Here is a 26,881-nt window from a genome sequence, read left to right as displayed (position 1 = left end):
CAAGTGAGCTCAAAACCCCAGCAGGCTCTTCTTTGTGTGGGTTAAAGGTAAAAGCAATATGAACATAAGAAGGTTCTGCATAATTACATTATTTTGAGAGCTGGTCTGTATGGAAACATGATATACAAAATAAGTACACAGTAAGAAGGAGGTGCTGCTGGCCAACAGCCAACTTTTTTCCCACCTCTAACCTAAGTGCTTCAATTAACTTCTAATAAACATTTTTGCCTCAAGCAGGAGCCCACAAAGCAGAGCTGAGATCCCCTCTTTAAGGACAGTACTATTACCATTTCTGTTAAATTGAGAACAAAAATGTTTCTGACTTCCCTGTTATCTATTAACACAGCCTACTCCGGTGAATGATTTATATGTGGTGTAAGCTAGCACCCTATGCTGCTGTTATGTCAGTCAGACTACTCCAGCAGCGGAGCAGCCTACATTGTAAGATTACTGTATTACTGTATATATGTGTACTAGTAATTTGAGTGTTTATTGCATGGCCTTGCGGAAAAAGTCTTTACATTTCACTGCACATCTGTATGAGCATGTGACAAATAAAAATCTTGAATCTTGAATTATTGTTGATTAAATAAATAGATCAGCTTGCTCATGTCTATTGGATTTGATAATTTGCACAAGTTAAGACCTACAGTGTATTTCCATGAGTAGATAGAGCAAAAACAAAATGTGCTTCATGAATGATGACATAGTATTTACATTTTTGCAACCACCAAAACACTAAAAAAAAAGGCCCTGACCAGGACCACCTGAACGCAACACGCCCGCCTGTCTACCATAGACTGTCTACCATGGGGTCCAGGGCCTTCAGCCGCTCTGCCCCCCCCACCACAAATCCGTAATATCGGCTCTCTCTCCATTTTCAAATCTCATCTCAAAACACATCTTTTTAAACTGGCTTATTCAGTCTGATCACCCGTTCTCAAAACATCCTGTACACTTCTGTTTTTTTTGTGTTTTTAATGTTAATTTTATCGTTGTGTTGTTACTTTGTTGTTTTTTTTTATCTCTGTTCTGTAAGGTGACCTTGAGAGTTTTGAAAAGCGCCTTTAAAAAAAACAAAAAACTATTATTATTATTATTATTTAACACAATTTCTTCACAACATTGTTTATTCACAAGTTTTCCAAGGGGGCTTTAAACGCACCAACGTTGCGTTACTGGCCACGCCCCCCCCTTCAAAGAGTAGATCTCCAAGTATCCGGATGGGTGCGTCGTACATTGACATAACACGGCCTCCATGTTGCTAACACCGGTTACGATGGTTGAATTACGTCTCCTAGCTCCTGTACGCTGAACGTAGGCCGGCTAGCTGGTTGGGCATCCATCCGACCTAGTTCACAACAGCAAGCGTTACATCACTTCGGGCCGTGTCCCACCTGGCCTTAAGATAGCGTTATACCTACCTTATAGAATTAAGCACTGTGACAATTAGTATGACACGCTGACTTGTCTATTTTACACATCAGTGCGAAAGCTACAGTGACTTCGCATTATTATTATTATTTTTTTCCTAAAGGGGGGGGCTGTCAAGACGCGACTGGTTTCATCGAGCCCTGTGAGTAAAAACTGTCGTAAAACAGTTTCTCTTAGAGGTGTAAAATGTTATCGTGAGAATTAACTTTGTGTGACATTAGGGTTTGCATGTCGTGCTGTTTTTGCTGCGTGTTTTTGTATCCACTCCGCGGAGGTGAAAGCCGCTGGTGCACTGGGCTCTGGTGCGGGCCCAGCTTAACCAGCTAACAGTAACCTTTCCGTGTATTCCTGCTCGATAACGTCATTGTTTTGTTGTTATTTGTTGACAGTAGGAGGTGATGGGAGTCACTGTAGTTGTCGGTGCACTCCCGGTGGTTTCGTAACGATTGAATCTGCTGTTATTTAAGCATCTCTTACGACCACCTTCAGCAGTGAATGACCTGTTTTGCTAATGCTAACAGTGACGTTGAAGTTATGAAATGTGTTACCGGCCTCTCCTGTTTGCCTGCTGTCTGTTAGCTGGAGGCTAATACAGCTACCCCCACCCCCAAGTCCTCCCCGTGTACATTGTGTTAACTTTCTGTTTATTTTCAGGATTTTAAGCCAAAAGAAGAGTTATGTCCTGCCCATGCACTTCGGCTGCGAGGTTGCTTCTGAACACTGCCCACAGAGGTAAGAATGGGGAAAACACACCTTTTCCCAGATGGACCCAAAAAAAAAAAAAAACTGCATGACATTGTGCTGTTCTGGTACAAGTCTGCAAAAAGGAGGTCTCCACTTCACTTTGTTATGACAGGCACACAGCAGGTGTAAAAGTTACTAGTACATGTTCAGTATTTGCGGCTAAGCTTTTTTTTTTTTTTGCATCAAGCAGCATTTATAAGAGTTGAACAGTTTTGGATTAACGCATAAAAACAAAACAGTGTTCTGTAATTTTGGTTACCTTCACAGTAGAACAATGACAAAACACAGTAAAAATAAAAATGTGTAATTATCATTGCTTAACAATAGATACAACCTGTTGAATCATAGCTATGTGCCATTAAGTTGCTGTACTTTTTTTTTATTTTTACTAATGAACTATTTAACATTTATAACACTACCCCAAATTCAACATGCTTGGCTGCACCAATATTTTATTAAAAAATACGTTTTTCTTAATAAATCTGAAATTGATCATCGTCAGAAGGGGTTACAAAATTAATAATAATAATAATTTATACTTTATTGATCCCGCGAGGGGAAATTTGTTTTTACACTCTGTCTAGTAAACATGCTACACAAACATGCACAAACAGGATCCTATGAACATGCACTAATGGAGAGGTCTCAGAGTGAGGGGGCTGCCCACAGTGGGCGCTCCTGAGCTGGTGGAGGGGTTAGGTGCCTTGCTCAAGGGCACCTCAGCAGTGCTCAGGAAGTGGACTGGCACCTCTCCAGCTACCAGGCCAGTTTCCGGACTTCGTCCGTGCCGGGACTTGAGCCGGCGACCCTCCGATTCCCAACCCAAGTCCCTACAGACTGAGCTACTGCCGCCCCCCCAATTGGGGGAAATTTCCATAAAATATTCCTTAAGCTTTTTAGGTGACATCTTCAGATTGCTCGTTTTCTCCAACCAGCTGTCTAAAGCTCAAAGATATTCCATTCACTATCATACATGGAATTTTACCACAATAGAGAAACTGAAACCAACAATTGTTTGATATTTTTACCCCAAAAATGGTAGAACAATAAATAGGTCTTCGTCTAAATATATTAATATAATACACAGTGTAACAGATATGAGTTGTTTTACTTGGAGATTACTGCTTACAATTTTTACAAGGGTGATTTGAAGGAAAACTACTAAACATGATTCTTATGTTCCAGGATTGTCCTGCTCTCGGATCCAGTTGTATTCTCTGAGTCGTCACGGGTCTCGAGAAACTCATTTACTCCCCCGGGTACGAGTAAGGTCATTTTCAGAGACGTCTGTTTGCTATGCCTCCAAAGATGGGTCAACAAAGGATGGTGGAAGTGATGGGAAGGTAATATTCTGGAGTAATAATCTTATTTGAAGCTCTTTTTCCCCTCATGGTCTATTACAACTCTTTTTACACGTTAGTGATCATATAACTTAAGATGTGCTGACACAGTCGTGTTTACACAGAAAAGCATCAGTGAGGGAAAGAGACTATCAGGCTCTGGAGGATCAGGCAAGGGGGGGAGCCAGCTGCGCTGCCCTAAATGTGGAGATCCTTGTACACATGTAGAGACCTTTGTCTGTAAGTAAACACTATTTTTCTTGATGACCACTTACCAAATAAAATGATCAAAGTGAAAAAGACAACTTTGTGCCACATGAGATGAGCAAATAATCATTTTAATCAGTGGTTTTGAAATGTTTTTATTTTGTTTTACCTTAAACAAACTTCCTCAGTATTAATTCAAACACACAACACATACAAAGTTCACCACAAGAAACCACAGTATGTCATTTCCACAGTTTGTCAAAATAAAGTCCTGCAAATAAACACTGAGGCGTTGGTTATTGTTGTCTCATGAAAGTTTCAAATGCTCTGTTGCAACATTTACAGTGTAAGTTTCCAAGCTCATTCACTGTTGTTTGCTTCTAATAAGATGTGTTATTTGTAAGGTGATGTAAGGACGTTTCTCTTTAAACAGTCAGATGGAGGTTTTTGCCGGTGATCATCCACTCACCATGGAAAATCACTGTCCACCCTGATTGGAACAAAAAAAAAATGACTTAAGTGATAGAAAGATCATTTGTGTCTCCCAACTCATGCACAGACAATCTTTGGATTAATAAAAGCAGAGTAATGTAACAGATAGATTAAAGGAACTTTAAATTGTTAATTTAGATTTTTGTCATTGTTTGTATTCTTGATGTTGTTTTTATTGTTTTAATTTATTATTAATTCCAAAAGCTCTTATAAAACAGGACGTACAACTTTTAATTAAAACATGTTTTGTTCTCTTACAGCATCGACACGATTTGTCAAGTGTGAGAAATGCCATCACTTTTTTGTGGTTCTGTCTGAAACCGACTCCAAGAAGGGGCTAAACAAAGAGCCAGAATCTGCTGCAGAGGCAGTGAAATTGGCATTTGCGCAAAAACCTCCCCCTCCTCCGAAGAAGGTGAGATATTGAAGCAGAAACCAGTCAAATATTTATTCGAAATGACTCTCACTTCAGTGTAAAACATCCTGTTATGATAGTCCTAGTACTTTTTTTGAAATATGAATTACCTTTTGGTTTTCAGATATACGCCTACCTCGACAAGTATGTCGTCGGTCAGTCCTATGCAAAAAAGGTGTTAGCAGTGGCAGTGTACAATCACTACAAGCGCATCTACAACAACATCCCTGCAGGGAGTCGACAGCAGGTGGAGGTGGAGAAGCAGCCCACTCTAACACCTCGTGGTCAGTATTATTGTCTTAAGTATTATTAATTACACTTACATTAATTAATTCACTGTTGATTTTCAGTCTGTAATCCAGACCACCATTACAGTTTAATGTGAAGATTACCATCGTGCAAAAATCCAATTAAGTGTTTGAAGGATTATTATTTGGGCCTGTGGCCTTTGTGATGGGACATGGATCAAATAGGGTCATGACCAGGGTATGACCCTGTGAGCAACGTGACAAGGACTGCAGTCTCTGTGCAGGGGGCTCCTGCTCTACCAACTAAGCTAAAGTAGCATCCTGAGTTTTTGAAAAACTAAAATATTTTCCTGACAGTATGTCAAAGTTCCCACAAAAAAAAAAGTGGTTGTTTGGGATAGAGAAAATTTTAGTTCTTATTTGTCGGTGTTTGGACAAAATCTACTTAACTCAAGTATTTAGTGGCAAGCTTTTTCCTAATTTTTTATCCGCTTTTTGCGTCTTTCGTAATACCAGACAACATAGAAAGACAGAAAATAAAATGAAGGAATGATGGAGAAACGACATGCAGCACAGCCGGTCATGCCACTGTATTTTAAGAGTGATTCTGGGATTGTTAAACACTTTTATTTTTAAACACCAAAACCAATCTGCAAAATGGATGTATACTATATCTTAAACAGAGCTGTTATAGTCGAGCTCAATATATAACATTGGGCTATACTAGTTGCAGTCAAACAAGTGCAAAATTATTACACCTTATCAATCTTGGCAAAAATCTATGGCACAGTTTAATTAATATTTCAACATAATAAAGAGCCATTTACTCCTTTAAAACCAACAGGAATGAATGATAAGACACATTATAATATCAACACGCTTGAATCATAATCGGTATCATTTGGCATTTGTTCAATGATTATCACACTCCAGAACAGATCTTTTTTTCAGGACTGTACTGATAATGTCATAATGGTAATAATTAATGATAATATTGATTTGAGTACTCTCATCCTCTCCCCGTAGAGCTAGAGATGAGAAGACGAGAGGATGAATACAGATTCACAAGTAAGTGATTGGTCCTCCTTAGTTTTAGCTTGATCAGTCTAAAAGTTTTATAAAAACGTTGGAAAAAAATCTCTGCACACCTGAGAGTGTGACAGGTTCACTCGAAGAGGGTGAAACTTCAAGACAACGAGAGAAGCTCCTGCAAACTGTCTCGCTTTGTTCTGACAAATGTGTTGAATCGCACAACATTTCGGTCTGACAAACCTTCATCAGGTATGATCGGGTAGAACAAAATATTGTGATTCATTAATTATATCAGCGTAAAGCCGGACAGTGTGCAGGAGCTTGTCTCATTGTCTAAGTTTAAAAGTTTGACATGCATATATTCTTCGACTTTTTTCTTGAGTTGCACAAATGCCAAAATGTACAGACCCCTGTGGCTCCTCCGATAGATTAGATACTTATAGTAATCTTTTAATAGTCATACTCAATCATAATTACTAGAAGAGGAACTTGATAATCAACTGAAGCCTCCCAAGGCATTTCATTTTGACCAGATGAGACAGTTAACATGGTATGAGGACATAGTGTTCAAGTTCAGCAGTGACCGATAACTGTGTTTATTCACCCGCTTAGCATGTGTACAGATAGTGATGCAATAAATCAAGCTTGTTAATCTTTGACACTTCGGACAATAAAATAAAGTAGCCCAGTGACCTACATTCACATCAACTTTAGCTATTTTCAGTCTGGCTCTCATCACTAAGTAACTTCACCCGGGCAAGGACCAGGGCACCCAATATTTTTAGCCTGTACATTGAAACTGTTGCTATGCACTATCTGACACACACACACTGAATGGCTTGTTTACATTGTCCAGCAGTTACAAAATTGTTCAGTTTACAGAGCGCTAACCTTGTGTTTTATTTTTCTTGTCTCTGCAGAGCTGCTGCAGATTGCAGGGATCAGTCCACATGGAAATGCTCTGGGGGCGTCTATGCAGCAACAGGCGAGCCAGCAGGCACCTCAAGAGAAGAGGGGCGGGGAGATCTTAGACTCCACACACACTGAAATCAAACTGGAGAAGAGCAACATCATACTTTTAGGTCCAACTGGCTCAGGTTTGTTTCCGGTCAATGTCCTAATTTATAATATTAATTGAAGTGCTCTGCCACAGATGCAGATTTGTTTTAGTATAGATCCATTTAGCCAATTTAAAATGTATTACAAATAAATGTTGTTTTTTTTACAGGGAAAACATTGCTGGCTCAGACACTGGCACGTTGTCTGGATGTTCCCTTTGCCATTTGCGATTGTACCACGTTAACTCAAGCCGGATACGTGGGAGAAGACATCGAGTCAGTTATTGCCAAACTGCTCCAAGATGCCAACTACTCGGTGGACAAAGCACAACAAGGTAGGCAGAAGGACCACGCTTAACAACACTGTAGATTCCCTTGTTAACATCGTACCAGATTTTCCTGTTAAACACAACAAATCAAAACAAACAGCACCAACAGTGTGTGTTTGTACGTACGTGCACTTGTATTCTGTAAATTGATATCATGTTAGAGATAAACATTGAAAAGAATTACATTTGGTTGAACTTTGAAGAATTCTGTATTTAATTAAAAGCTGATTTAAAAACAAGTCAGTGCAAGAAAGGTACAAATAAAAAAAGAGAATAAACATGAACTCTTTTAAGTTTGTATAAACATGACACAGTGACTCTGCCCTCTGTTTTGCCTACATAAACATGAGACCAAACTGGAATGCATAAACATAAACAACAGTGTCTCAGAGTGTTTCCTTCACATTTCAACACTTGTTTAACTGAATTAAAAACACTTGTGTTAAGTGTATTGTGTAAGCCGAATTCTAAAGTAAACATTGCGTGCGTGTGGGGACCTCCTCGAGTCCTTGCGACACCTAAATTTGTCTTTGTATTCAATATGCAGGTATTGTGTTTCTGGACGAGGTTGATAAGATTGGTAGTGTGCCCGGAATCCATCAGCTGAGAGACGTAGGAGGAGAGGGAGTCCAGCAGGTCAGTATTACACCTCAATTCAACTTGATCAAACTTATAATGCATTTATTTATGGACACTAAAGTGAGAGTGAAACTGCTAGCATTACATCTTAAGGAGTTTGGTTTGAAAAGAGCACTGTCAGGATTAAACAATACACTGTTACTAGATTCCTGTTTTTGTTTCATCAGTCCAGGTCCTGCTTTGATTTACCTCATGTAGACTTTGTCCTTTTCCTCTCTGTCAGGGTCTGCTTAAACTCTTGGAGGGAACAATCGTCAATGTTCCTGAGAAAAATTCCAGGAAACTGAGGGGAGAAACAGTGCAGGTAGACACAACAAACATCCTGTTTGTTGCATCCGGTGCCTTCAACGGACTCGACAGAATCATAAGCAGAAGAAAGAATGAAAAGGTAAATTCAAACAAAGCTTTTATCTTCTGACATTGCAAAAAAAATAAAAAATACATGTCTTGTAATCTTACTTTATCCCTGTATTTCATGAGTTTCAGTATTTGGGTTTCGGGACTCCCTCCAATCTGGGGAAAGGGCGGCGTGCAGCGGCTGCCGCAGACTTGGCCAACACCAGCGGTGAGACGGACACAGTTGCAGAATTAGAGGAGAAGGACAGGCTGCTGAAGCACGTAGAGGCCAGGGACCTGATTGAGTTTGGAATGATCCCAGAGTTTGTTGGCCGTCTCCCCGTCGTCGTTCCTCTGCACAGCCTGGACGAAGAAACACTAGTCCGAATCCTGACTGAACCCCGCAATGCTGTGGTGCCCCAATACCAGGCTCTGTTCAGCATGGACAAAGTAAGGGCTCTGAGGCACCGGGTGATACAGTAAAGCATGAAGCCATGCTTAAACAACAACAGCAATTTGTAAAAAAAAATAATAAAGCTCAACCTCTTTCATTAAATGGGATCACTCTGTGTGGTGAGAGGTTCAACAAGGGGGTGCCGTCAAATGAGTAAATCCTGGCTCAGATTCATCCAGTCAAAAAAATGCAAATTCCTGATGGATTACTGCAATATTAACAGCAAATGGAAAATGTTTGCTTTTAGTTTTAAGTCCCTTTTCCATGGCATAAAGACCCTTGAATATTGTTTTGATGAAACCTTAAATTCCTGGATGTGCTGCACAAGCTGTCCTTTCTGGGCCATAGTTAAACCTGATAAGCACAGCCTCTAGAGCTCAGGCCCCTTTTTCATTTAACAGATCTGCAGGGATTTGTGTTGTTGTTTTTGGGAGATTTTTTTTTTTTTTTTTTTTTTTTAGAACGATGCCTTGTTAAGTACAACTAAAATAAATCTGCATTGTTTTTGTTTTAGTGTGAACTTAATGTGAATCAAGATGCCTTGAGGGCCATTGCCAAGATGGCTCTGGAGAGAAAAACTGGAGCTCGTGGGCTCAGGTCCATCATGGTAAGTTATTTTGCTCAGGGTTACAAACGTATTACTTCCTGCTACTCATAAAGTCTAAACTCAAAAAACGAATCAAATATTCTCTATATTCAGGAAAAGCTCCTTCTAGAGCCCATGTTTGAGGTGCCACACTCTGACATCATGGCCGTAGAGCTGGACCAAGATGTTGTCCAAGGAAAAGCACAACCCAGATATATCAGGTCAGTATCTCTCTGCCCACAAGACAGGGCCAAATATGTGTTGTGTAAGAGATCAGATTTCTCAAGCCCAGCACTTTGAGTCCCTTAACGTAGAGTGATTTGAAACCTGAACCGGACGTTCCATTTGAATTTCAGAGCGCCAGCTAAGGAGTCTGCGGAGGAGGAATACGACTCAGGCATTGAAGAGGAGAACTGGCCTCGGCAGGCAGACGCTGCTAACAACTGAACAAGTAGCTCCTTTCACATCGAACTCCCTCTGAAATCAATAGAATACCATGAACCTTTGGATACCAACTCTGGGTTTTACTATAGCTCCTGACAAACAAGCCGTGGACATTGTGTTAGATGTATTACAAGCCGCTGGTTCTCACCAAGGAGTGTTTCAGGATGAACAAGTTAAGAGAGCGTAACAACCTTTTGGTCCCGTGCATCTGATGATAATTCTCTAGCAGTGCGCTCACAGCTATGTGGACCTTTATAAGAAATTTCAATCTCTGGGGATTGTTAACATTTTATCTATATAAAGATAATGCAATTTTATTCATGAAAGGATTTGTAGTTAGTTAATTTGTTTTCTCTTTTTGTGGTGATAGGCTGTCATGGTAAGGGAAGCAAATGGAAAGAATGGGATCATACTGTACACTTGAAAACGTGACGCGCTGAGTGTAGATGTGATGTTACCATGACAAGTGATGCCTTGAATCATAAGGGCGTAATATTCCATGACGCATCAATATTTTGATGTTTTCTTCTGTACCACCATTGTAATAATGGTGTTCACAGTAAAAACCGGGCTGTAAATGTTGAGCTACACTGCCTAGGTAGCATTTGTAAGCAGTTTGTATGACATTGCCTCTAATTAGGAGAACACATTGTGTCATGTAAAGCACCAGCACACTAAACAAAGCAGGTGAAAACTATTGGTGACCTTTAAAACAGCCAGAATGGTTATTTTCATTATTTAGCCCATTTCCTTATTTTTTAGCCCGTTGTTTAGGGAATGTATATGTTAACTATCAGACCTCTGGATCACAGGACTGGTGAGGAGAGCTGTCTCTCTAAGCAGGTTCGACAGGTTAGCCAGCTTACTTTGAAGTGTGACTGAAATAATGCCTTCATAAACATCTTCTTAGACATAATCTTGAACTTGTCATTCAACCTGATGATGCATTTCATATCATCAGCTGGTTGCTGCTCTAAACCTGCTTAGTCAGACATTCCTCAGAACTGCACTTGTAGTTTGATTTTCTTTGTTTGTTCCCCAGCATTGGAAACGCACCTTCAGTGATGTAATCTTCTGTTACTTAAAGGTACTCAACACACATGTTTGTACTCAAAGCTCCACCTTATAGCTCCATGACTGAACCACGCTGCTGTACTCCCTAAAAACGCTGTTGTGCTTTAAAATGAGATTAAACTAGATCTGTTCTCCTTTTGCTGTAAGTTTCCTTTTCTTTGAGTTCACTGCTTTTCTGTTTTCAGAGGTCTGTTACAGAACCTGTCAACCCCCCCCCCCCCCCCCCAAAGTTTGTGAATCTTAATTCATTGTGATTGTTTTAAAAAAATATATAAATAAAATGTGATCTCTATACAGAATTTTAATTTTGACTTTACCTTGAAACTTGACTGCTGACAAGAATGCAAGCCGGTACGGTCACTGAAACAAATTGTGTTCATTTATTTCTCAAACATTGACGAGTCATTGAAACAGGAGATTAATTCATGAGAGTGTTGTTCCACAATGCTATGCCTTCCCCTTTATATAATCGGCTAATCTCTGGAAAGTATTGTGCTGTCCTCTTTCCAGTAACTCAGCATTGTCCTAATCCCCCTGCAAGTCCAAATTGAAATTAAAAAGTCCCACTGTCGGAAACATGGCTATACACAAAGATGGAAAAAGTGTCAATAAATAAAATACAGATACAATGTAATGGAGAAAGATTTCTATGTAGCAAAAGTCAAAAATACAAATATCTTGCAATATTAGGGTAAGTTTCAAAGAGTTGTGATAATACTGTAGTAAATATTTGTATGTGTATATTTTTATACATCTATGTTAGTGATTATTAATACTCAGTGGATCAGAGTGGGTGTCTGGTATTAATTAATTGTAAACAACTCCCCTGGATGATGTCAGAGGATTAGCAGTGGAGAGGTTTATCACGTGTAATGATGTTTGTGTGTTAGCTGTGTGTGCATCAGAGGCGCTGTGGACAGGACAGAGAACACCTGACAAAGTAAGTCTTCATATGTTTGTAATTATTTTTTCTTAAACTTAAATCTATTGAACTCTAAATAAATCTGCTGATGCAGGAGCATGTTGGAGAAAATGAGCTCTCTGGATGACGTCCCGTTTCAGACCCCACTTGGTCCACTGCAGGAAGAAGTACAGCTTGTGACAGTCCCAGACATCACTTTACCAGACTGTGGTCGGATACTACGAGACACTGAGGTTGTATGCATTGTTTTTTTGTTTTTTTTCTAAGCTGAAAGGCTTTCTGGGATTATTAGATAGCAGTGATCAGGTTTTTCTCTGATAATTACTGTTGAAGACATGATAAGAACTCCTGGTTGTCAGTCAGTTAATCTGCTGTGAAAATAAAGTGCTTGATTCCAAAAGGAAGAGCCTGACTGATATGATTATGTTAGCCCATATGATAAGCCGACAGGGGTTAATGTGGACACATCACACATTTTAGGAAGCTATAGGAATATACAGCATGTGTTCAAATTATTTTATTTTTTTTACAGAAAAATAGAAACAATACTTTTGAGTGATCAGAAATTGTGTCTTGCACTGAGTGCTCCAACTCGATAGTCTACACATCCATCAGCAGTGTCAGAGTCTCACATCTGAACAAACAGTGGTCCGCAGTAAAAAAAAAAATAAGGGAAGCCCATCTATCCTAAAAAGTTTCTTTTTAACACCATTGCAGAAATTCATTTTTTAAAGTTACTTTTAGGGCCATCTTTGCCTTTTAGGACAGCTGAGAGAGGCTGAGGTCACGTTCAAAGCCAGGGCTTGCTGGCTGCGATGAGGACTATAGTCTTCGTACATGGGGTGCGCGTCATAACCTCTTAGCTATCCGGCACTCCTCAATCAATTATTTTCAAGATTTTTTAAAAGATGATTAAACAATGTTTAAATTGATAAAGTATTGCATTCTTACTGGGATGTTTAGGGCTGCTTATGCCGTGTGAATCTGTGTGCCACTTCATTCCCTCTGTCCCTCATTTTGGTGTGAACCTTTGCATTTATTTTTGATGTTTTCTTAATTTCAGTTTCAAGTTTTTTCATTGCCATTTGTCTGTAAGAAAACATGCCTAAATATTTAAACTCCATGTTTTTCCTGTAGTATGGTTTCAACTTGGAGAAATGGATTTTAACTGGGCAGCAGCTGGACTGTACGGCCCCCTCCTGCCCCCCCTACTGGCTGATGTTTAGCACTCCTCAAAAGAGTCGCCGAACCAGACGCAGGAGCAGCGACCCCTGGATCGTATCAGCTCAGCTCCGCAGTAACAGCCTGAACTCTGTAGACTCTTGCTGGCAGCGCCATTGCACTGTGAGGTTCCTCTTATCTGACTCTGAGGATGATGATGGTTACTTTGAGGATACTGAAGGCTCCTCCGCAGAAGATACACGCCGCCCCATCATGAGCAGAGAATTGCCTTGGAGCTCTGCACCTAAAGACCCGCTCTCCAGAGTCAAAGACATGCACTGTGCTCATTCCTCTCACCACTGTAGGCCTGCATCATCTCAGGGCCTCAGAAGATCCAGAGGCTCCTCACCTTCTCTTCAAAACAGCAGACAACCTCTACGAGCCCTTGAGCAGCACAGGTCTGATCAGGCCAGCCCAATCCCTCCTGGGCAGAAAAATACCAAAAAGAAAAGTTCACTTAGATCTGTGGTCCGAAAATTCTCCCAAAACACACCCCCTGCCAGTCCTGCTCCCTCCAGGCTTAAACAGATACGACCTTCCTCTGCAGGGCCTTTGGTCAAACACCACAGACAGGTTTGTCTTTTCTGTCCTGAAAACATCATACACTTTCTTCTTTGTCCTTGAAATAACCAAATCTTTGATTTTCCTTACCATCAGGGCCGGAGAACAGGCAGCTCCTGTGGGGTTTTCTTTGACTCTGCAGCAGAGTTGATGTCAGCACTCAGCCAAGAGGAGAGGGAGCTACTTGAAACCATCACAGAGAAGGGCTACCCTCTGCGCACAGCCATTCTGGCTCTTCAGAAGACCGGCTTTCACAGCCCAGATAAGGTATGTACCTTTACATGTTTAGAGGTTGTGAATCATGGTTTTAAACCAAAAACAGATGAGTTTAATACTTTTCCATATTTATCTAATCAACAGATCCTAAAATACCTGGCGGCAAGTTACCGTCTCTGCGAGCTGGGTTACGAGGAAGCACAGGTGGAGGAGGCCATGGAGATGTTTCAGAACTGTGAAAGCAAGGTCACTCCCACTCCAGTGTGTACCAAAAGCAACATCAGTAATAACTTGTAATGTGCATGATTAATTGTTTTTTTCTCTCCTTACTTCTGATTTCAGGCTGCAGAGTTCCTGCACCTCCTGACACAGTTTAACGAGATGGGTTTTCAGCAAAGTGCCATCAAAGAAGTGCTGCTTGTACATGAAAATCACCGCGAACGAGCGCTTGAAGAACTCATGACACGCATGGCGTAAACACAACATCTTGTTTCTGCTGTGTTACAGAATAACCTCACGTCTACAGTGTATGTGAAAAGCACTATAAAACATCAAATAGTGTGGATAGAGACAGATGACAAACTATTACAGAACTTGAACTCAGATGAGAAACAAAACATCAATCAAAATTTAAAATGACAGAAGGTGGCCATTTCATGAGGAAAAGGTTGAAAGGATTAACCTTTTTAAAAGCATTTATTTACAGCTTATTACAAAAAGCACTGAAAATATTTCACTTGTGAAGAGCTGTCATTCCAGCTGGAGAAAGAAAATCATTGTGCACTGAATATCTGCTACAGTGCTAACACAATGTAGTGCTCTAGGTATAGTCATGTTTGAGTTAAAAGGCTGTATCCCACCCCCCTAAAAAGTCAAATAAAAAGCCACAACCGCTGTGGTACAAACATCATTAACTTGCATACCCATACAAACATTATAAACGGCTTCAGTTGAAAGACCAAAGATGGTTACACAGATGTAAATATTTACAGGTTATGTAAGAAGTTTACATTAAGGTTCACTCCCACCCCCCTTGTCCTCTATATAAAAACCACACCAAACTGTTGCAAGGCTCTGGGGTAGCTTTGATCCATCACTGATGACTGACAGTGGAGTTCAGAATACCTGTCTTCACGGTCGATTTAGAAGCTTTCGAGAGGTCTCTCTGAAAAGAAAAGTCAAAACAACCATTAGTATCTTTGTTCATATTTGAGCTGTAGAAATGTTAAGATGAGACATCATGTACAAGTCAATGTGTGTCCACAGGGTGTAGCATGTAAGAATGATGCCTAATACTTGTGAAACATGTTTTTGTCCTGAAGTCAGAGCAATGTGTTGGAAGGTTAAACTGTGGCCTAGAAAACCTGGTGGTTGAGTCTTTGGTTTTAATTGGATGATTAAAGAAAACAATTGGAACTCTTTCACTATTTTATAACCAACTGAACTTCCACTAGTGTTCACAGTTTGTATCTTCTATTAAATAACAGTTTCTGAACATGGAATTCAAATTCAAATTCAAATACAAAAGTTGCAGCAGAGAGCTATGCATATGCTGTTGCATTTCTCCATTTAAAGTTTCCTTCAAGTTTTGTCATCTTGTTAGCAATCCCCTCTTTTCCCTTTCCAGATGCCCGATCATACCCCGTATCCTTTAAACATTATTAAAAACACATAATATGGGATTTTTGTGCAAACTAGAAATATATTTTACACATTAATTGTATCTGTAGAAAGAAAAACATTTAAATGGAATTTTAGGATTAGCTTCAACTGTCATGATGATGGTTTATATCAATTAGCCTACAGACTTTTATCAGTAGTATGTATTAAAATGTTCTCCATGGGATTGGTGTTATCCAGAATAAGTTTTTTTTATTATTATTAGATTTCACTTTTGTGAATCTTTATAGTTTGAGTTTTAACATGTAAAACTGCATTTACCGCAAATTCCGAATAGGAGCCAGCAATAGAGTTAAAGGTGATGGTGTGATCTTGAGTATCCTGAGACCTTAGTGTGCCACTTGGGGTGTTCTTATTGAGATGGGAGAGATTTTCCTTGTTTCGGTCTAGTACACGAGGAGTCCTTCCCTGCCCAGGGGTTCGCAGGCCAAGACCCTACAACAAAACCATCAACAACTTCATTGTTCAGCCACCTTTCTGGTTTAAAAAAAATGGAACAGTTTACATGCTGCCTAACCCTTTTATTATACAGAATGGAATAAACAAGAGATTCACATACAGGGTCAAACAATCTAATCTCAAAGGCCTGGCTGGTACAGGGCTTGAATTTATTTTCTTCGTGAGCTCAGCCAAACAGAAGACAGTGAGCATACCTTGCTGGCAGACAGAGGGGGTTTCTGGATGGAGGACTGGCACATGGTTCCACCGAGGCCTGAACTAAGAAAGCTGTTTGGAGTGGAGAGGGTCGACATGCCGTTGAGCTAAATGGAAAGAGAGAGAGAAAAAAAAAAGTGGGTTTAAGTTGGATTCCATTCACTCACCGGGGTATCAAGACACAAGCAAGAATCACACATGGAAAAACAAACAAAATAAACCTTACCTTTCTCACTTTTCCAGGAGTGGTTGTGCCTGCTATCCTCCTTTTGGATGGTGTTCTTGCAGTTCCATACAACATGTCCTCCTGTGTCTGTTTAGTTTTCTTTTGTTGCTGTTTGAAACAAAAGCATTTTACCCTAATTGAAACCACTGGTGTATATATAAAAATAACTTACTGCAGTTTTTAAACAATATAAATAAAATACCCTCTCCAGTTTCTCTTTCTCCTTTTCAGCCTGATGGTGATCCCACTGTTGCTTCACATATTCCAGAAATTTCTGTCCATTGACCTGAAATTCTTTGCCATTTTCCTGCTCCCAAGCATCCACTTGAGCTTTCAGAATCTTTTCCAGCTGGAAAAAAACAAAAACAACACTTGATATAAAATGTCATTTTACCAAATTATATTTACAGTGGGATTTCAGTCTCCATCAGTTACTCGTCAAAATTCTGTAATGCCAATCCAATGCTAGAGTCTGGTAAACAACTATTCGATTTCAGAGGTTCTGCATACAGAGGTTGTTGATGTTCCATTTCCCCCCCCTCTGTTGGAGAACACTGGTAATGCACCTACAACTCTCAGCCGTTTCAAAATCTCACAAAGGTTAAGCTCGAGCTCATCAGTTTCATTACAAAATCATCTAATTTTAAAGTCTATGTTGAATCTCCATTAACAGATATATACACACGCAGAAACATGCTTAAATAGCAGTCCAATTTTTGTATTTAGTGACAATATTCATCAGTTCCAAACATTTCCTCACCTTAGGTAAACTCTTCTGCAGGTCAGTTCTCTGCTTCTCTTCTTTCAGAAGGTTGCCCCCTCTGTTGTTGAACCTTGCAGGGTCATTAGCTTTTTTCTGACATGGAAATAACATACATCCACACATGTAAACACTACGAGGACAATTTGTTTAAAATTATCTTATTGTACATTTTCAAGAATTGCACTTACATCAAGTTCCATGTACAGAGTCCAGTTCTCCTGCCATTTAGTGACTCCCTCAAAGAGTTCTCTGTGGTCTTCGTAGTACTTCTTCAGTGTCCTGACCTCCGCCTCGTGCAACTCGAGAAGCTCTTCGGTGAAATTGTCTGTCGAAAGACAATGTTCACTGAAACCCGCAGTCCCTTAATGAGTGTGAAACCTTACAAGGGCTTTGTTATTGAACAACAGATAATTACCCGCATGATAAGGAAAAAATGATTGCTGCTGTTCTTGGCTGTAGAAGCATCTCTCCCAGAGAGGGGGAATCTCAGCTCTGATGGCCTCAATAACACTTTGCATACTCTGCATTTTCAGCACCTCTAGACGCAGGACCTCCATCTTGAGCTGAACAGATAAACAATTGTTATGGAGGTGTTAAGAGGTTTTTTTTTAATGAAACAACACTTCTTTATTGTCTGAAGCTAGGCTTCTTACCGCCTCAAGGTTTCTCTTCTTTGACTTCATCATGTGCTCTGAAAGGGCTTCTCTCTCTTCTTGGGGAATTTGAAGTCTTTCCCACAGCTCCTGGATCTTAGTGCGGAGAGCTGAGCAGCGGAGCTCATTCTCAACCTTTTGTTCTTGTAACTGGAAGATGGTATCAAAATAATACATCCATTATAATTTGATTTAATACAAATTAATGCGAGTGTTAGAGATTGTACAAACATGTGGATGCACATAACACAAAAATCACCTGACTGAGGAGTAGTTTAAGAGCAGCAATGTTGTCATTGGACAGACAAAATGCCTCCTCATCTTCACACATCACATCCATCTCAAAACTGGTGTCTGGTTGCCGCTCCAAATCATCCATGCATGTACTGATCTCCTTTTTGACACTTACAAATTCATCGTGGCGACGCTCCTGAAAAGATGAAACTGGTCATAACCCTTATCAGAAGAAGTAGGTAATTTGAAAAAATATATATAAGAAAGGAAGTAGCACCTTTTCCTTTGTCAGATCGTCCATGTAGGCATTATATGACTCCAGTTGCTTCAGTGATGGGGTGGAGTCCTGGTCAATGCAAAATGGGGTAGTGCACATAATATCACACAGCTCACGGTCTTTGCTAATTAGACCTTTAAGCTCTTCCATTCTCTTCCTCTTTTGCTCTCTCATCATCTCTAGACGGGTGCGGCTATTCTTCTCCATCAGCAACATGGTGCAGCCATCCTCCTCCTTCATGGAAATCAAGAAAGTTAGTCCAACTTTACTCCAACACAGGTTTAGGTTAAATAACCACACCTTCCCACGTTACCTCGAAGTGCGGCAGCTGAAGTTCACTGCACAAATTATTAAGTTCCTTCACACAGGACTCGATGCTCTTCAGCAGTCTCTTTTTGAGGTCCTCCTCTTCAACAATCATGAGGTCCAGGAAACTCTGCAGAAGAAGGGGAAACCAAAGTATTTCATTTCGTTCGCTCTGGGCTTTTCACAACCAGATTTAATTGTTTTATTCAATCTTATAGATGTGTACTTTAATGTAGTTGTGAAAATCATTGGTTCTCTGTAGTCGCTGCTCCTCTGAAATTCCGATTTCTTCCCAAATATCCTGCAGCCTTATCAGGGATCTTTTGAGGTAGGCAACAGACTCTGCAGCGTGGACTTCACTGGAAGGAAAACAGTGGTTCAACATGGTCAGCAATTTGGGTTTTAAACACCAGTCAAACCGGTCTAGGATAGACTAATTTAGCAGATTGTTAGCAGCAGGCAGCTAACATTAGATAGCACAATCCTGTAATCCACCGCGTAGGCCAGCGTTAACTTGCTTTCAAACGCTGCATTATAACACCAGCTGTAAAGGTAAATAATATCAGCTCCTCAAAAGCTACCATTGAAAATTCCGCATTACAGCCCCACACGGACGTCTTCTGTCCTACGACGATTCAGGTGGAGTGATTATGCTCACATTTAAGCTAACCTTGCTCGAGCTCAAAATCAACAGGCCAATCAGGAAGCGTCGGTTTGCCAACAGAAAAGACTTTTATCGTCAACAATTGAGGCATAATAAAATATTTTTTTAAGTACTCACCTCACTCTCATATTGCCAGTATAGCTTTAGCCAAAACGCGTTGAAATAATCTCCCCTCCTAAAAAAGTTGTGTTCAAAATAAAAATAAGGAGTTTACATTGAATGTCTGCGCTTGTCTGACTGCCCGTTCGTCTGTTGGCTGGACGGTGTTTGAAATTTGCACCGAAACGACGTCTGGTCTTTGATTGGATGGTTAGAGTGACGTCAGCGGAAACAGTTGCTGGGCGGGACAAAAATAGACTCCTCAACCGTTTGAAAACTTTCAGCCTGAAAATCCTAAAACACAAATGTGATGATAGACCTTTTTTTTTTTTTTTTTTTGCTGACAAGTTGTATATAAGTTGTAATAATGCGAAAGACAAGTTAGTAATCACAGGGGGTCATTTGTTTGCCCTAAAAGGGAAGTTCATAGAGAATGTTATTAAAGTTAGTTAAAGGGAATAGCCTATCCCTGGTGACATTTTAACCCACCCAGCTCCATCAGGATACTGAAGTAGAAAACATTCAAATGTCCCCCTGGAAACACCAATGTTAAGTAATATTTACAGTCTATGGTGATCTTTATAATATAGCAATAAGTAAGGTATTTTACCTGCTTTTTGTAAAGTGTCTCGAGATAACACTTGTTATGAGTTGACGCTATGCAAATAAAAATTGATTTATTGATTGATTGATCTCCTGTGCTTCACAGACAGGTAGGTCAATTTGTCGATATAGTTAGCTGGTCATGTTGTTTTATAGCCTATCATTTGGTGAAACATAGCCTACCCTAGGCCTACTTAGAGCTTTGCTGAGAAAATATGGAATTCTATCTGTCTGTCTGTCTGTCTATCTATCTAACTGTCTGTCTGCCTGTCTGCCTGTCTATCTATCTGTCTGTCTGTCTGTCTATCTATGTAACTGTCTGTCTGTCTATCTATCTAACTGTCTGTCTGTCTGTCTATCTATCTAACTGTCTGTCTGTCTGTCTATCTATCTATCTATCTATCTAACTGTCTGTCTGTCTGTCTGTCTGTCTGCCTGTCTGTCTGTCTGTCTATCTATCTAACTGTCTGTCTGTCTGCCTGTCTGTCTGTCTGTCTGTCTGTCTGTCTGTCTATCTAACTGTCTGTCTGTCTGTCTGTCTATCTATCTAACTGTCTGTCTGTCTGTCTGTCTGTCTATCTATCTATCTAACTGTCTGTCTGTCTGTCTGTCTGTCTGTCTATCTATCTATCTAACTGTCTGTCTGTCCCTCAACACATATTTACAATCTGTTTTTAAAGTTTCATAGCTTCAGTTGTATTTATTTGTGGATGAAATGCTCAATTCAAATTTATATTGTATTTTGTAGCTCTTTGCCATTTGGTTAAATTTCGTAACTTCATTAACCTGGTAGGCTACATGCTGTAAATGTCTTTGTCCTGGGAGTAATCCAAATGGCTAAAGCTGTTTATTTATATTGCAAATCTGTCTATCTATCGATCATTTTGGGTTGTTACTGATTTGACCAAACATAACAAGGATTAAAGGCACTATGTTGAGTTTTAATGCACACTAATTGATTGAAATAATTTAATCACTTTGCAAAATCAATTTTGATAAGGAATTTTTACATTACTCAAAAAAATAAGACATCCAATGAATGCATGCACCTGAGCCTTGCCTCTCTTCGGCTCCCTAGCACCCACCAGCACCCAACACAAAACAATGTCAAACACAAAACTACATACACATTTTATCTACGTATTTACATTTTGATTTATTTATTTATGTACCTTTGTATTTCTTTACAACAGTTGTCACTGTCTGAAGTATGAGATTACAACAATGAATGGACATAATGCAAAGTGGCTGTTCTGAAGTCACCATGGTCAAAAACAACGCAGCAGAGTGGAAAGTGGTTTTCTTGTATCAGTGGGGTTGTGGAGGTAGCTGAGGGGGTGGAGCAGGACATGTCTGTTGCTGCTTGTTATTGTTTACAATTATTAGTGGTTTATAGTTGATTTGCAGCAGTGTGGACATTCAGTGTGGCATCGCTTCCCCTCATGTTGCTTGAATCGCTGTTAATGACTATCTGTGGTTTTTATGCCAATCTATATTTATGATTAAAGTCTAGTAATAATCCTGTATTGTATTTTATTCAAGATAGGGTACAATTGTAATTTGGTGTACTTTATGTGAAAAAAATAACAACAATAATTGAATAATAACCCCAAACACAAAGTAAAAAAAAGTTTTTTTTAGTAAAGTTAAGTTAGGGTCAGCATCAGCAGGGATTTGATTTCTTGGGGGAGTTGTTTGAATTGAAAAGCTAATGTTAGCATGCTGCAAAATAGCTAGCTAGTGATGCACTACATACATACTTCAATGAATTGTTCAGCTATTTTATCCTGACTCCTGGTGCAGGTAGCTGTGAAATAAGCTAGTTTGTGGTTATAAAAATATGAGCAGACTTTATAAAGCTGTTCATGCCATATCCATGCAGCAGAGCAGAGTTAAAGCTAGCTGGCCATTTCAGCTTGCTTGCAAGTGTTATGCTAGTGAAATACTTGCTGAATAGATATGTGAGTTTGTATCTTACTAAATTACTTTTTAATTACAGCTAGCTTATCAATGATACTAACGTGTATGACAGTTATGGTGTGAATGGTTTAGCTAACAATACAAATAAAGGCGTATAACTAACGTGATTCTTACAATATTCTCAATATGTCATTTCACTTTAATGGATATTGTTTTGGACACTAATTTTTAACTGTACAGAGTTTGAGTGTGAGGTTTAAGTGTATAAATTTACTTAATGGGCACTTAGTCAGTCACAACAATGACTTAATGAAAACCTTTTGAAACATTGGCATTAGATGCCACATATTATACTCCTTCTTAAGGAGTTTAAAATAGTCTCAGAGCTCCCCAAAATACGCCTGTGAATAGAAGTTTCTTGCTAAAATCCACTGTGATCCTGTACTGATAAGCATGTCTTTGAACCCCTCTTTTTAAGTCCTACTCAGACGAGCTGTTTCTGTGTCTAAAGCTTCGAATGTAAAAGCCGGGTTTGACCACGCCCCTCTTATTGCTGGGTAGGCTTGGGCTTCTCACTTCATGCTCGATTTTTTTTTACAGTGAGAACGGGGACTCAGAGGGCAGAACAAACACATAGTAGTGTCACCCATCTGGGTGAGAGGTCTCTTTGTGATGTCACAAAGGGAAAAATCTCGATCCAGCCTGTTTGAGCACACATTTTCTGTAAAGGGGAGCAGGGAAAAGAAGGAGAGGATGGACTGTTCTCGTAATTGGGGGGTTTGTAGACAGGCTAGGGACACACATTGTTCATAAGTGAAAAACATGAAAGTGTATTTTGCATAATACACTTTAAATGGTAGCCATGCTGCTGCTGTGGCACTCACATTTTTTTGTATTCAATTATAAGCACATATGCACTGTAGGTTTTGTTTTAACATTAACAGAACATTATTATTAATATTCGAACACTATGTGATTAAGTGGTCATGTATCAACAGTTTTTTAGCTATCCTTATCAATGAGTTAGTAATTCCTGTAATCAGATACAAACACAAACCTCATGTGAGTTTGAAATGAAGATGTTTATAGATGTTGACAGAAAAGGCCATAAAGAATGTACATAGCAACAGAAATAAATAGAATAGAAAACATGCTTGGACAACTAAGGGATGCTGCAAGCAGGCGAAACAAATCCCTGGTTAGATTAGAGATTTCAGTGACAGTTAGTCCCTCATCAGTGAGGATATTGACGCAAGTACAGGTTCCTCAGGACTTCATCACTGAACTGATAAGTTAACTTCTTTTTGACTTTTTTAATCTCTCCAGTTTTACCGTAGTTCCTCAGAGCTCGAGCCATTTTTTGGTAGGTCATTTTTTTACGGTTGCCTTTCTGAATACCCCAGTGGCTCGCCAGAGTTTCCTTGTGCTTTGTGGAGAACTGGAAGATGCCCTTTTCCTGGTCCACCCACCAGATGCTGTCTCGCATGTCACCATTTTTTAGCAAGTCCAGGAGGAACTGGTATAAGCGGATTTTCTTCCTGCCTGGATTGAAAAGAAAAAAAAGTAGGACTTTCAGTGCATTAGAACATGTTGTCAGGGTTGCAAGTTCTTTTGGTCTATCTAGCTTTTAGTGAGAAAAAGGAATAAAAGCAGTTGGTTATTTTAAGATGCTAAAATCAGGCCAGTTTATTAGCCATTTAAAATGCAATATGGAAAACTTGTTTTGTTTTTTTACATAGATAATGTGACAATAAATCAGTGTTTCCTATAGTCATTATATTATTAAAAACTCAATAATTAAATCTTTTTCTGGCCAATTAGATTACTCTGTTAAGGTAGAGCCATGAGACCGACCCTAACAGGAAATACTCACTTGTGTCTCTCCTGAAGGACGGGTGGTTGTGGTCTCCGAATTCATCCTCTCCTTCTGATACCTCGAGTGGAGGACTGACTGCTCTCGGCTCCTCCTCAGAATAGTACTGGCCAGGCGAGGCAGGGGGCTGGTATTGGTAGCAAAGGGTCGACGTGTAAAATGGGATCTTTAGGAGAGGGTTGAAAGACGGAAAAAATGAATGTGTACACAGAGTGATACAGCTGCGGTTTCACTTATCACTGTCTGACATTTAAGTTGGCCTAAGTGCAGCCATTGTACTAAAAGAGGAAGAAGCTTTCAAAATAGAATTCAATGCTCAGCAAGACCATGTGGAGTGGATGACAAGTTAGTCAAAGAAAGATTCCCCACAGCCCACACAATGTACCAAATTTGTAGAGATGATCAAAATGGATGATGTTGTCTTCACAGAAATTCCAAAAAGTATAATATGCTGTAGTTTTGTTGGTAGCAATAGAGTTAGTCAAAAAAAATCAAACCAGTTTGAACATGCAGTATTCTTTATAGAGCATGTGTATCCACACATTTATATCTTTTAATAACAGAGCTAAAACGATGACTTAATGAAATAAGAGTATTTATTGAGAGCACTGCTGTTAATCAACTTTTATCAACTGTCATTTCTCAGGCAGAAATGCCCAAACATTCTCCAGCCTCTGAAATCTTATTGTGAGACACTTTACCAAAATAGCAGGAGACCGTACTCTTTGTTATGCTATATTGTATTATTATTATTATATTACTATTTGCATAGACCTAACATTAATCCACCATGAGCACTAAACAACATTTAGCAGTTATAGTTGCAAGGAAAAACTTCCTTTACGACAAATCACATTTTCATAGTCACTGCAGTGTACACCTGTGGGATAACATACATCCAAAAAACTACCTGAAAAGCAATAACTAGAGAAAAAAATGAACATGTGCCGTCTATGTGAACCTCTGACCATTCAGATGGGACTCACATTTTCCATGACTCACATCATTTGAACAACAGATGAAGCCCCAGTTAGCCATTAGCTACCCTCAGATAAAATGGGTGTCAATATAGTGATAGTTGGCGAGCTCGAGAGCCGAAGACGGAGAGATGAGCAGCAACAATGTTGTTGATGAAGAGCTTGAGGTGAAATACAGAACAGCACTTGTGCTATTTGCAATTATTTTGGAATCAGGAGAGATCACATGTTGCCATACAGAAGAATACATAGAAACTTTAACATCATAGTTTATATGCACACTTCTCATTTCAATATTAGATTATATATATCGTTCAGGGCAAACTGCTAACACTAAGATCCCTTTCAAAACTGACCCTGTATTAGATTGAGGGAGCGTTTTCCTACCATAGGACGATAGTTTTGTTTGGCAGACATGTGATTAAACATGCTGATTATTTCCTTATACCGTAGAGATTGTGTGTTCATCATGCTAGATTTACTTGGCCATCATTAATTTCTCTACATGATCTTACTTGAGGTGACACAGCGAGAGCTCCAAGTGTCGGGTCCAGGTGGAAGGCCAGAGGCTCGCTGTTGTAGCGGTACGGTTGTATCAGTTGTTGAGAAGACACAGATTGAAGTTCTGTGAGGTGATTCACAGGAGAATTGTCAAAATCCGTCGGCTGTACACGCTCAGACTGGAAGGTCCATCTGTGGTCTGAAATGTGAAAGAAGGAAAGGCACTTAAGGCAAGCAGCGAATTATTAAGCCAGTTTTTATTGGCTTAATCCAGATTTCTCACCTTCATAGATCTCTCCCACGTTTGTGAGGAAAGGGTGCAGCTCTGCAGAGGGTCTGTATTCCTGTGGGTCATTTCGATTGATTTCCTCTGAAGCCTTTGAAGGTGGAAAATGATTCTATTATTCCAGATAAGGTAAAGGTTAGAGTGTCTTTATCGTGCTAAAATGAAGTCAAATATGGGCCTTGGTAAGTTGTTACACTAAAATACTTATATTTACTTTTGCACTTTTTTCCATATTGAAATAGAACATAAAGAGGAAATGAATTGAGTAAACTCACAGACCAGATCACCTGGTCCACCTTAGGGTCACTGTCACTGATACATGTACGAGTATGTTACTAAATTTTCAGAGCAAACAAAACGCACATTATGTCCTTATTTAATGACGAACATAACCTCATGACTGAGTCTTCCTCTTCTTCTCACTTAAAAAAATAAAAACTCACTGGGATCACCAGAAGTACTCGCTAAGATAACTTCTGTTTTTTATTTTAAAGAAACAGCGATACAAAGTGTTGAACTAAGACCAAACTATCCTCTCAGTGTCTCAAACTATGATCACAGATTGTTTTGTCAAAGGTCAAACAACAAATCAGAAAAGCAGGAGCACTTACCGGTGATATGACAAAGCCGTCCATCATGCATACAAAGCAGCATTAGAATCCAGGATCGTACAGCTTGGAATCGATGTAAACTTTTTCTTATTGCTTCACAGAGAAACGCGCAACTTGCTGAGCACTGACTTCACCAGACCGGGGGACTAGAGGGAACTGAAAGTAAGAAATAAGCTGGACCCTAAACACTCTCATAACATCCAATTGTCACATTCGTATGATCAGTTAGTTCCTGATGGCCTGGTGTAAACAACGGTATGAGCCAATCATACTCAACATACATTTCCTTTATTTAAGAGGTGGATTGTACAATTATTCTGATGATTTCCTCTTTTTCAGCCTCTAAGGGGTTGTATCTTTATTATTGTCCTAAGAAAAATGTTTTTAACAGTAGCTACTTTAAACCATCATACACTTTTTTGCGGTCAGAGGAGGTCACACTGTTTCATTAGGTGTGACTTTTTATATATAGCAGCACCCTTGAATGTTAAAAAGAATGTCTTCTTAAACAGTTTAGAATCTGAAGCTGAAGGGTTCAGGATTTTGAAGAAAAAGAATCCCCGTTGTGAAAACAATATGATTGACTATCTCCAGTAAGATTTGTTCATGTAGGTTATTTCACACAGGACCCAAAACCAAAAGTGAAGTATGGAGCCAGGTTTGTTCCTCTTTTAATTTGGCATTCTGGTTGTAATTGAGGAAGTACTGAGGGAGAGAATGAAACCAGTAAGAACATGTCTGAAATGTCCAAAGCCACTGTGTCCCTCTTTGTGCTGCTGACCCCCCACCAATGTATTTTATA

General features: G+C 39.5%; 4 protein-coding genes and 1 long non-coding RNA gene across 10 annotated transcripts; 2 read left to right on the top strand and 3 right to left on the bottom strand.

The window, feature by feature from the left end:
- The first annotated feature begins 1,344 nt into the window (after window positions 1–1,344).
- clpxb (caseinolytic mitochondrial matrix peptidase chaperone subunit Xb) lies at window positions 1,345–10,971 on the top strand. Of its 4 annotated transcripts, none has more exons than XM_061035553.1 (15): window positions 1,345–1,576; window positions 2,089–2,166; window positions 3,364–3,510; window positions 3,630–3,758; window positions 4,478–4,632; window positions 4,757–4,916; window positions 5,907–5,948; window positions 6,833–7,009; window positions 7,141–7,305; window positions 7,847–7,935; window positions 8,162–8,326; window positions 8,419–8,724; window positions 9,243–9,335; window positions 9,429–9,535; window positions 9,671–10,971. In XM_061035553.1, the coding sequence occupies exons 2-15, from the start codon at window positions 2,112–2,114 to the stop codon at window positions 9,759–9,761; spliced, it is 1,881 nt and encodes a 626-aa protein (XP_060891536.1). In that variant the 5' UTR covers window positions 1,345–1,576; window positions 2,089–2,111; the 3' UTR covers window positions 9,762–10,971. The 4 variants fall into 4 exon arrangements, with proteins under 4 accessions (XP_060891536.1, XP_060891538.1, XP_060891537.1 ...); XM_061035554.1 differs by having other exon boundaries at window positions 1,347–1,576; window positions 8,425–8,724; XM_061035555.1 differs by lacking the exon at window positions 5,907–5,948 and having other exon boundaries at window positions 1,346–1,576.
- A 140-nt stretch (window positions 10,972–11,111) lies between these two features.
- LOC132972611 (ubiquitin-associated protein 1-like) lies at window positions 11,112–15,200 on the top strand. Its single transcript, XM_061035574.1, has 5 exons — window positions 11,112–11,987; window positions 12,892–13,548; window positions 13,633–13,803; window positions 13,897–13,998; window positions 14,095–15,200. Exons 1-5 carry the CDS (start codon window positions 11,853–11,855, stop codon window positions 14,227–14,229), a joined length of 1,200 nt encoding a protein of 399 aa, XP_060891557.1. The 5' UTR covers window positions 11,112–11,852; the 3' UTR covers window positions 14,230–15,200.
- Window positions 14,405–19,475, bottom strand: LOC132972602 (protein regulator of cytokinesis 1-like). Of its 2 annotated transcripts, none has more exons than XM_061035563.1 (14): window positions 19,327–19,475; window positions 18,772–18,904; window positions 18,553–18,675; window positions 18,240–18,473; window positions 17,988–18,158; window positions 17,729–17,878; window positions 17,491–17,638; window positions 17,264–17,400; window positions 17,073–17,168; window positions 16,515–16,661; window positions 16,313–16,420; window positions 16,086–16,193; window positions 15,694–15,867; window positions 14,405–14,917 (listed from the first exon to the last, which is right to left on the bottom strand). In XM_061035563.1, the coding sequence occupies exons 1-14, from the start codon at window positions 19,335–19,337 to the stop codon at window positions 14,846–14,848; spliced, it is 1,812 nt and encodes a 603-aa protein (XP_060891546.1). In that variant the 5' UTR covers window positions 19,338–19,475; the 3' UTR covers window positions 14,405–14,845. The 2 variants fall into 2 exon arrangements, with proteins under 2 accessions (XP_060891546.1, XP_060891543.1); XM_061035560.1 differs by lacking the exon at window positions 19,327–19,475 and adding an exon at window positions 19,127–19,213.
- A 1,576-nt stretch (window positions 19,476–21,051) lies between these two features.
- LOC132972625 (uncharacterized) lies at window positions 21,052–22,554 on the bottom strand. The gene is made up of 2 exons (XR_009672924.1): window positions 22,372–22,554; window positions 21,052–22,262 (listed from the first exon to the last, which is right to left on the bottom strand). It is a non-coding gene; the product is annotated as an uncharacterized LOC132972625 (long non-coding RNA).
- Window positions 22,555–22,929: 375 nt separating this feature from the next.
- On the bottom strand, window positions 22,930–26,318 carry spi1a (Spi-1 proto-oncogene a). Of its 2 annotated transcripts, none has more exons than XM_061035581.1 (5): window positions 26,080–26,318; window positions 25,466–25,580; window positions 25,197–25,381; window positions 23,705–23,870; window positions 22,930–23,373 (listed from the first exon to the last, which is right to left on the bottom strand). In XM_061035581.1, exons 1-5 carry the CDS (start codon window positions 26,104–26,106, stop codon window positions 23,066–23,068), a joined length of 801 nt encoding a protein of 266 aa, XP_060891564.1. In that variant the 5' UTR covers window positions 26,107–26,318; the 3' UTR covers window positions 22,930–23,065. The 2 variants fall into 2 exon arrangements, with proteins under 2 accessions (XP_060891564.1, XP_060891565.1); XM_061035582.1 differs by having other exon boundaries at window positions 25,466–25,559; window positions 26,080–26,316.
- Window positions 26,319–26,881: the final 563 nt, after the last annotated feature.

This window comes from Labrus mixtus, chromosome 4 (genome assembly GCF_963584025.1).
Source record: "Labrus mixtus chromosome 4, fLabMix1.1, whole genome shotgun sequence".
NCBI lineage: Eukaryota > Metazoa > Chordata > Actinopteri > Labriformes > Labridae > Labrus > Labrus mixtus.
This window is presented reverse-complemented; position numbering and strand designations above follow the sequence as displayed.

Excerpts from the sequence above, each read along its gene's own strand:
- clpxb (XM_061035553.1), top strand. The coding sequence starts at position 2,112 with ATGTCCTGCCCATGCACTTCGGCTGCGAGGTTGCTTCTGAACACTGCC. Across the intron at positions 4,917-5,906 it reads GCCCACTCTAACACCTCGTG|AGCTAGAGATGAGAAGACGA; the intron begins GTCAGTATTATT and ends CTCTCCCCGTAG. Across the intron at positions 5,949-6,832 it reads GGATGAATACAGATTCACAA|AGCTGCTGCAGATTGCAGGG; the intron begins GTAAGTGATTGG and ends TTGTCTCTGCAG.
- LOC132972611 (XM_061035574.1), top strand. The coding sequence starts at position 11,853 with ATGTTGGAGAAAATGAGCTCTCTGGATGACGTCCCGTTTCAGACCCCA. Across the intron at positions 13,804-13,896 it reads GCTTTCACAGCCCAGATAAG|ATCCTAAAATACCTGGCGGC; the intron begins GTATGTACCTTT and ends TCTAATCAACAG. Across the intron at positions 13,999-14,094 it reads TTCAGAACTGTGAAAGCAAG|GCTGCAGAGTTCCTGCACCT; the intron begins GTCACTCCCACT and ends TTCTGATTTCAG.
- LOC132972602 (XM_061035560.1), bottom strand. Across the intron at positions 17,169-17,263 it reads CTCTGTACATGGAACTTGAT|AAAAAAGCTAATGACCCTGC; the intron begins GTAAGTGCAATT and ends TTTCCATGTCAG. Across the intron at positions 16,421-16,514 it reads AGAAAGAGAAACTGGAGAGG|CAACAAAAGAAAACTAAACA; the intron begins GTATTTTATTTA and ends TGTTTCAAACAG.
- spi1a (XM_061035581.1), bottom strand. The coding sequence starts at position 26,106 with ATGATGGACGGCTTTGTCATATCACCG. Across the intron at positions 25,581-26,079 it reads ACGGCTTTGTCATATCACCG|AATCATTTTCCACCTTCAAA; the intron begins GTAAGTGCTCCT and ends CTGGAATAATAG. Across the intron at positions 25,382-25,465 it reads CGTGGGAGAGATCTATGAAG|ACCACAGATGGACCTTCCAG; the intron begins GTGAGAAATCTG and ends TTCACATTTCAG.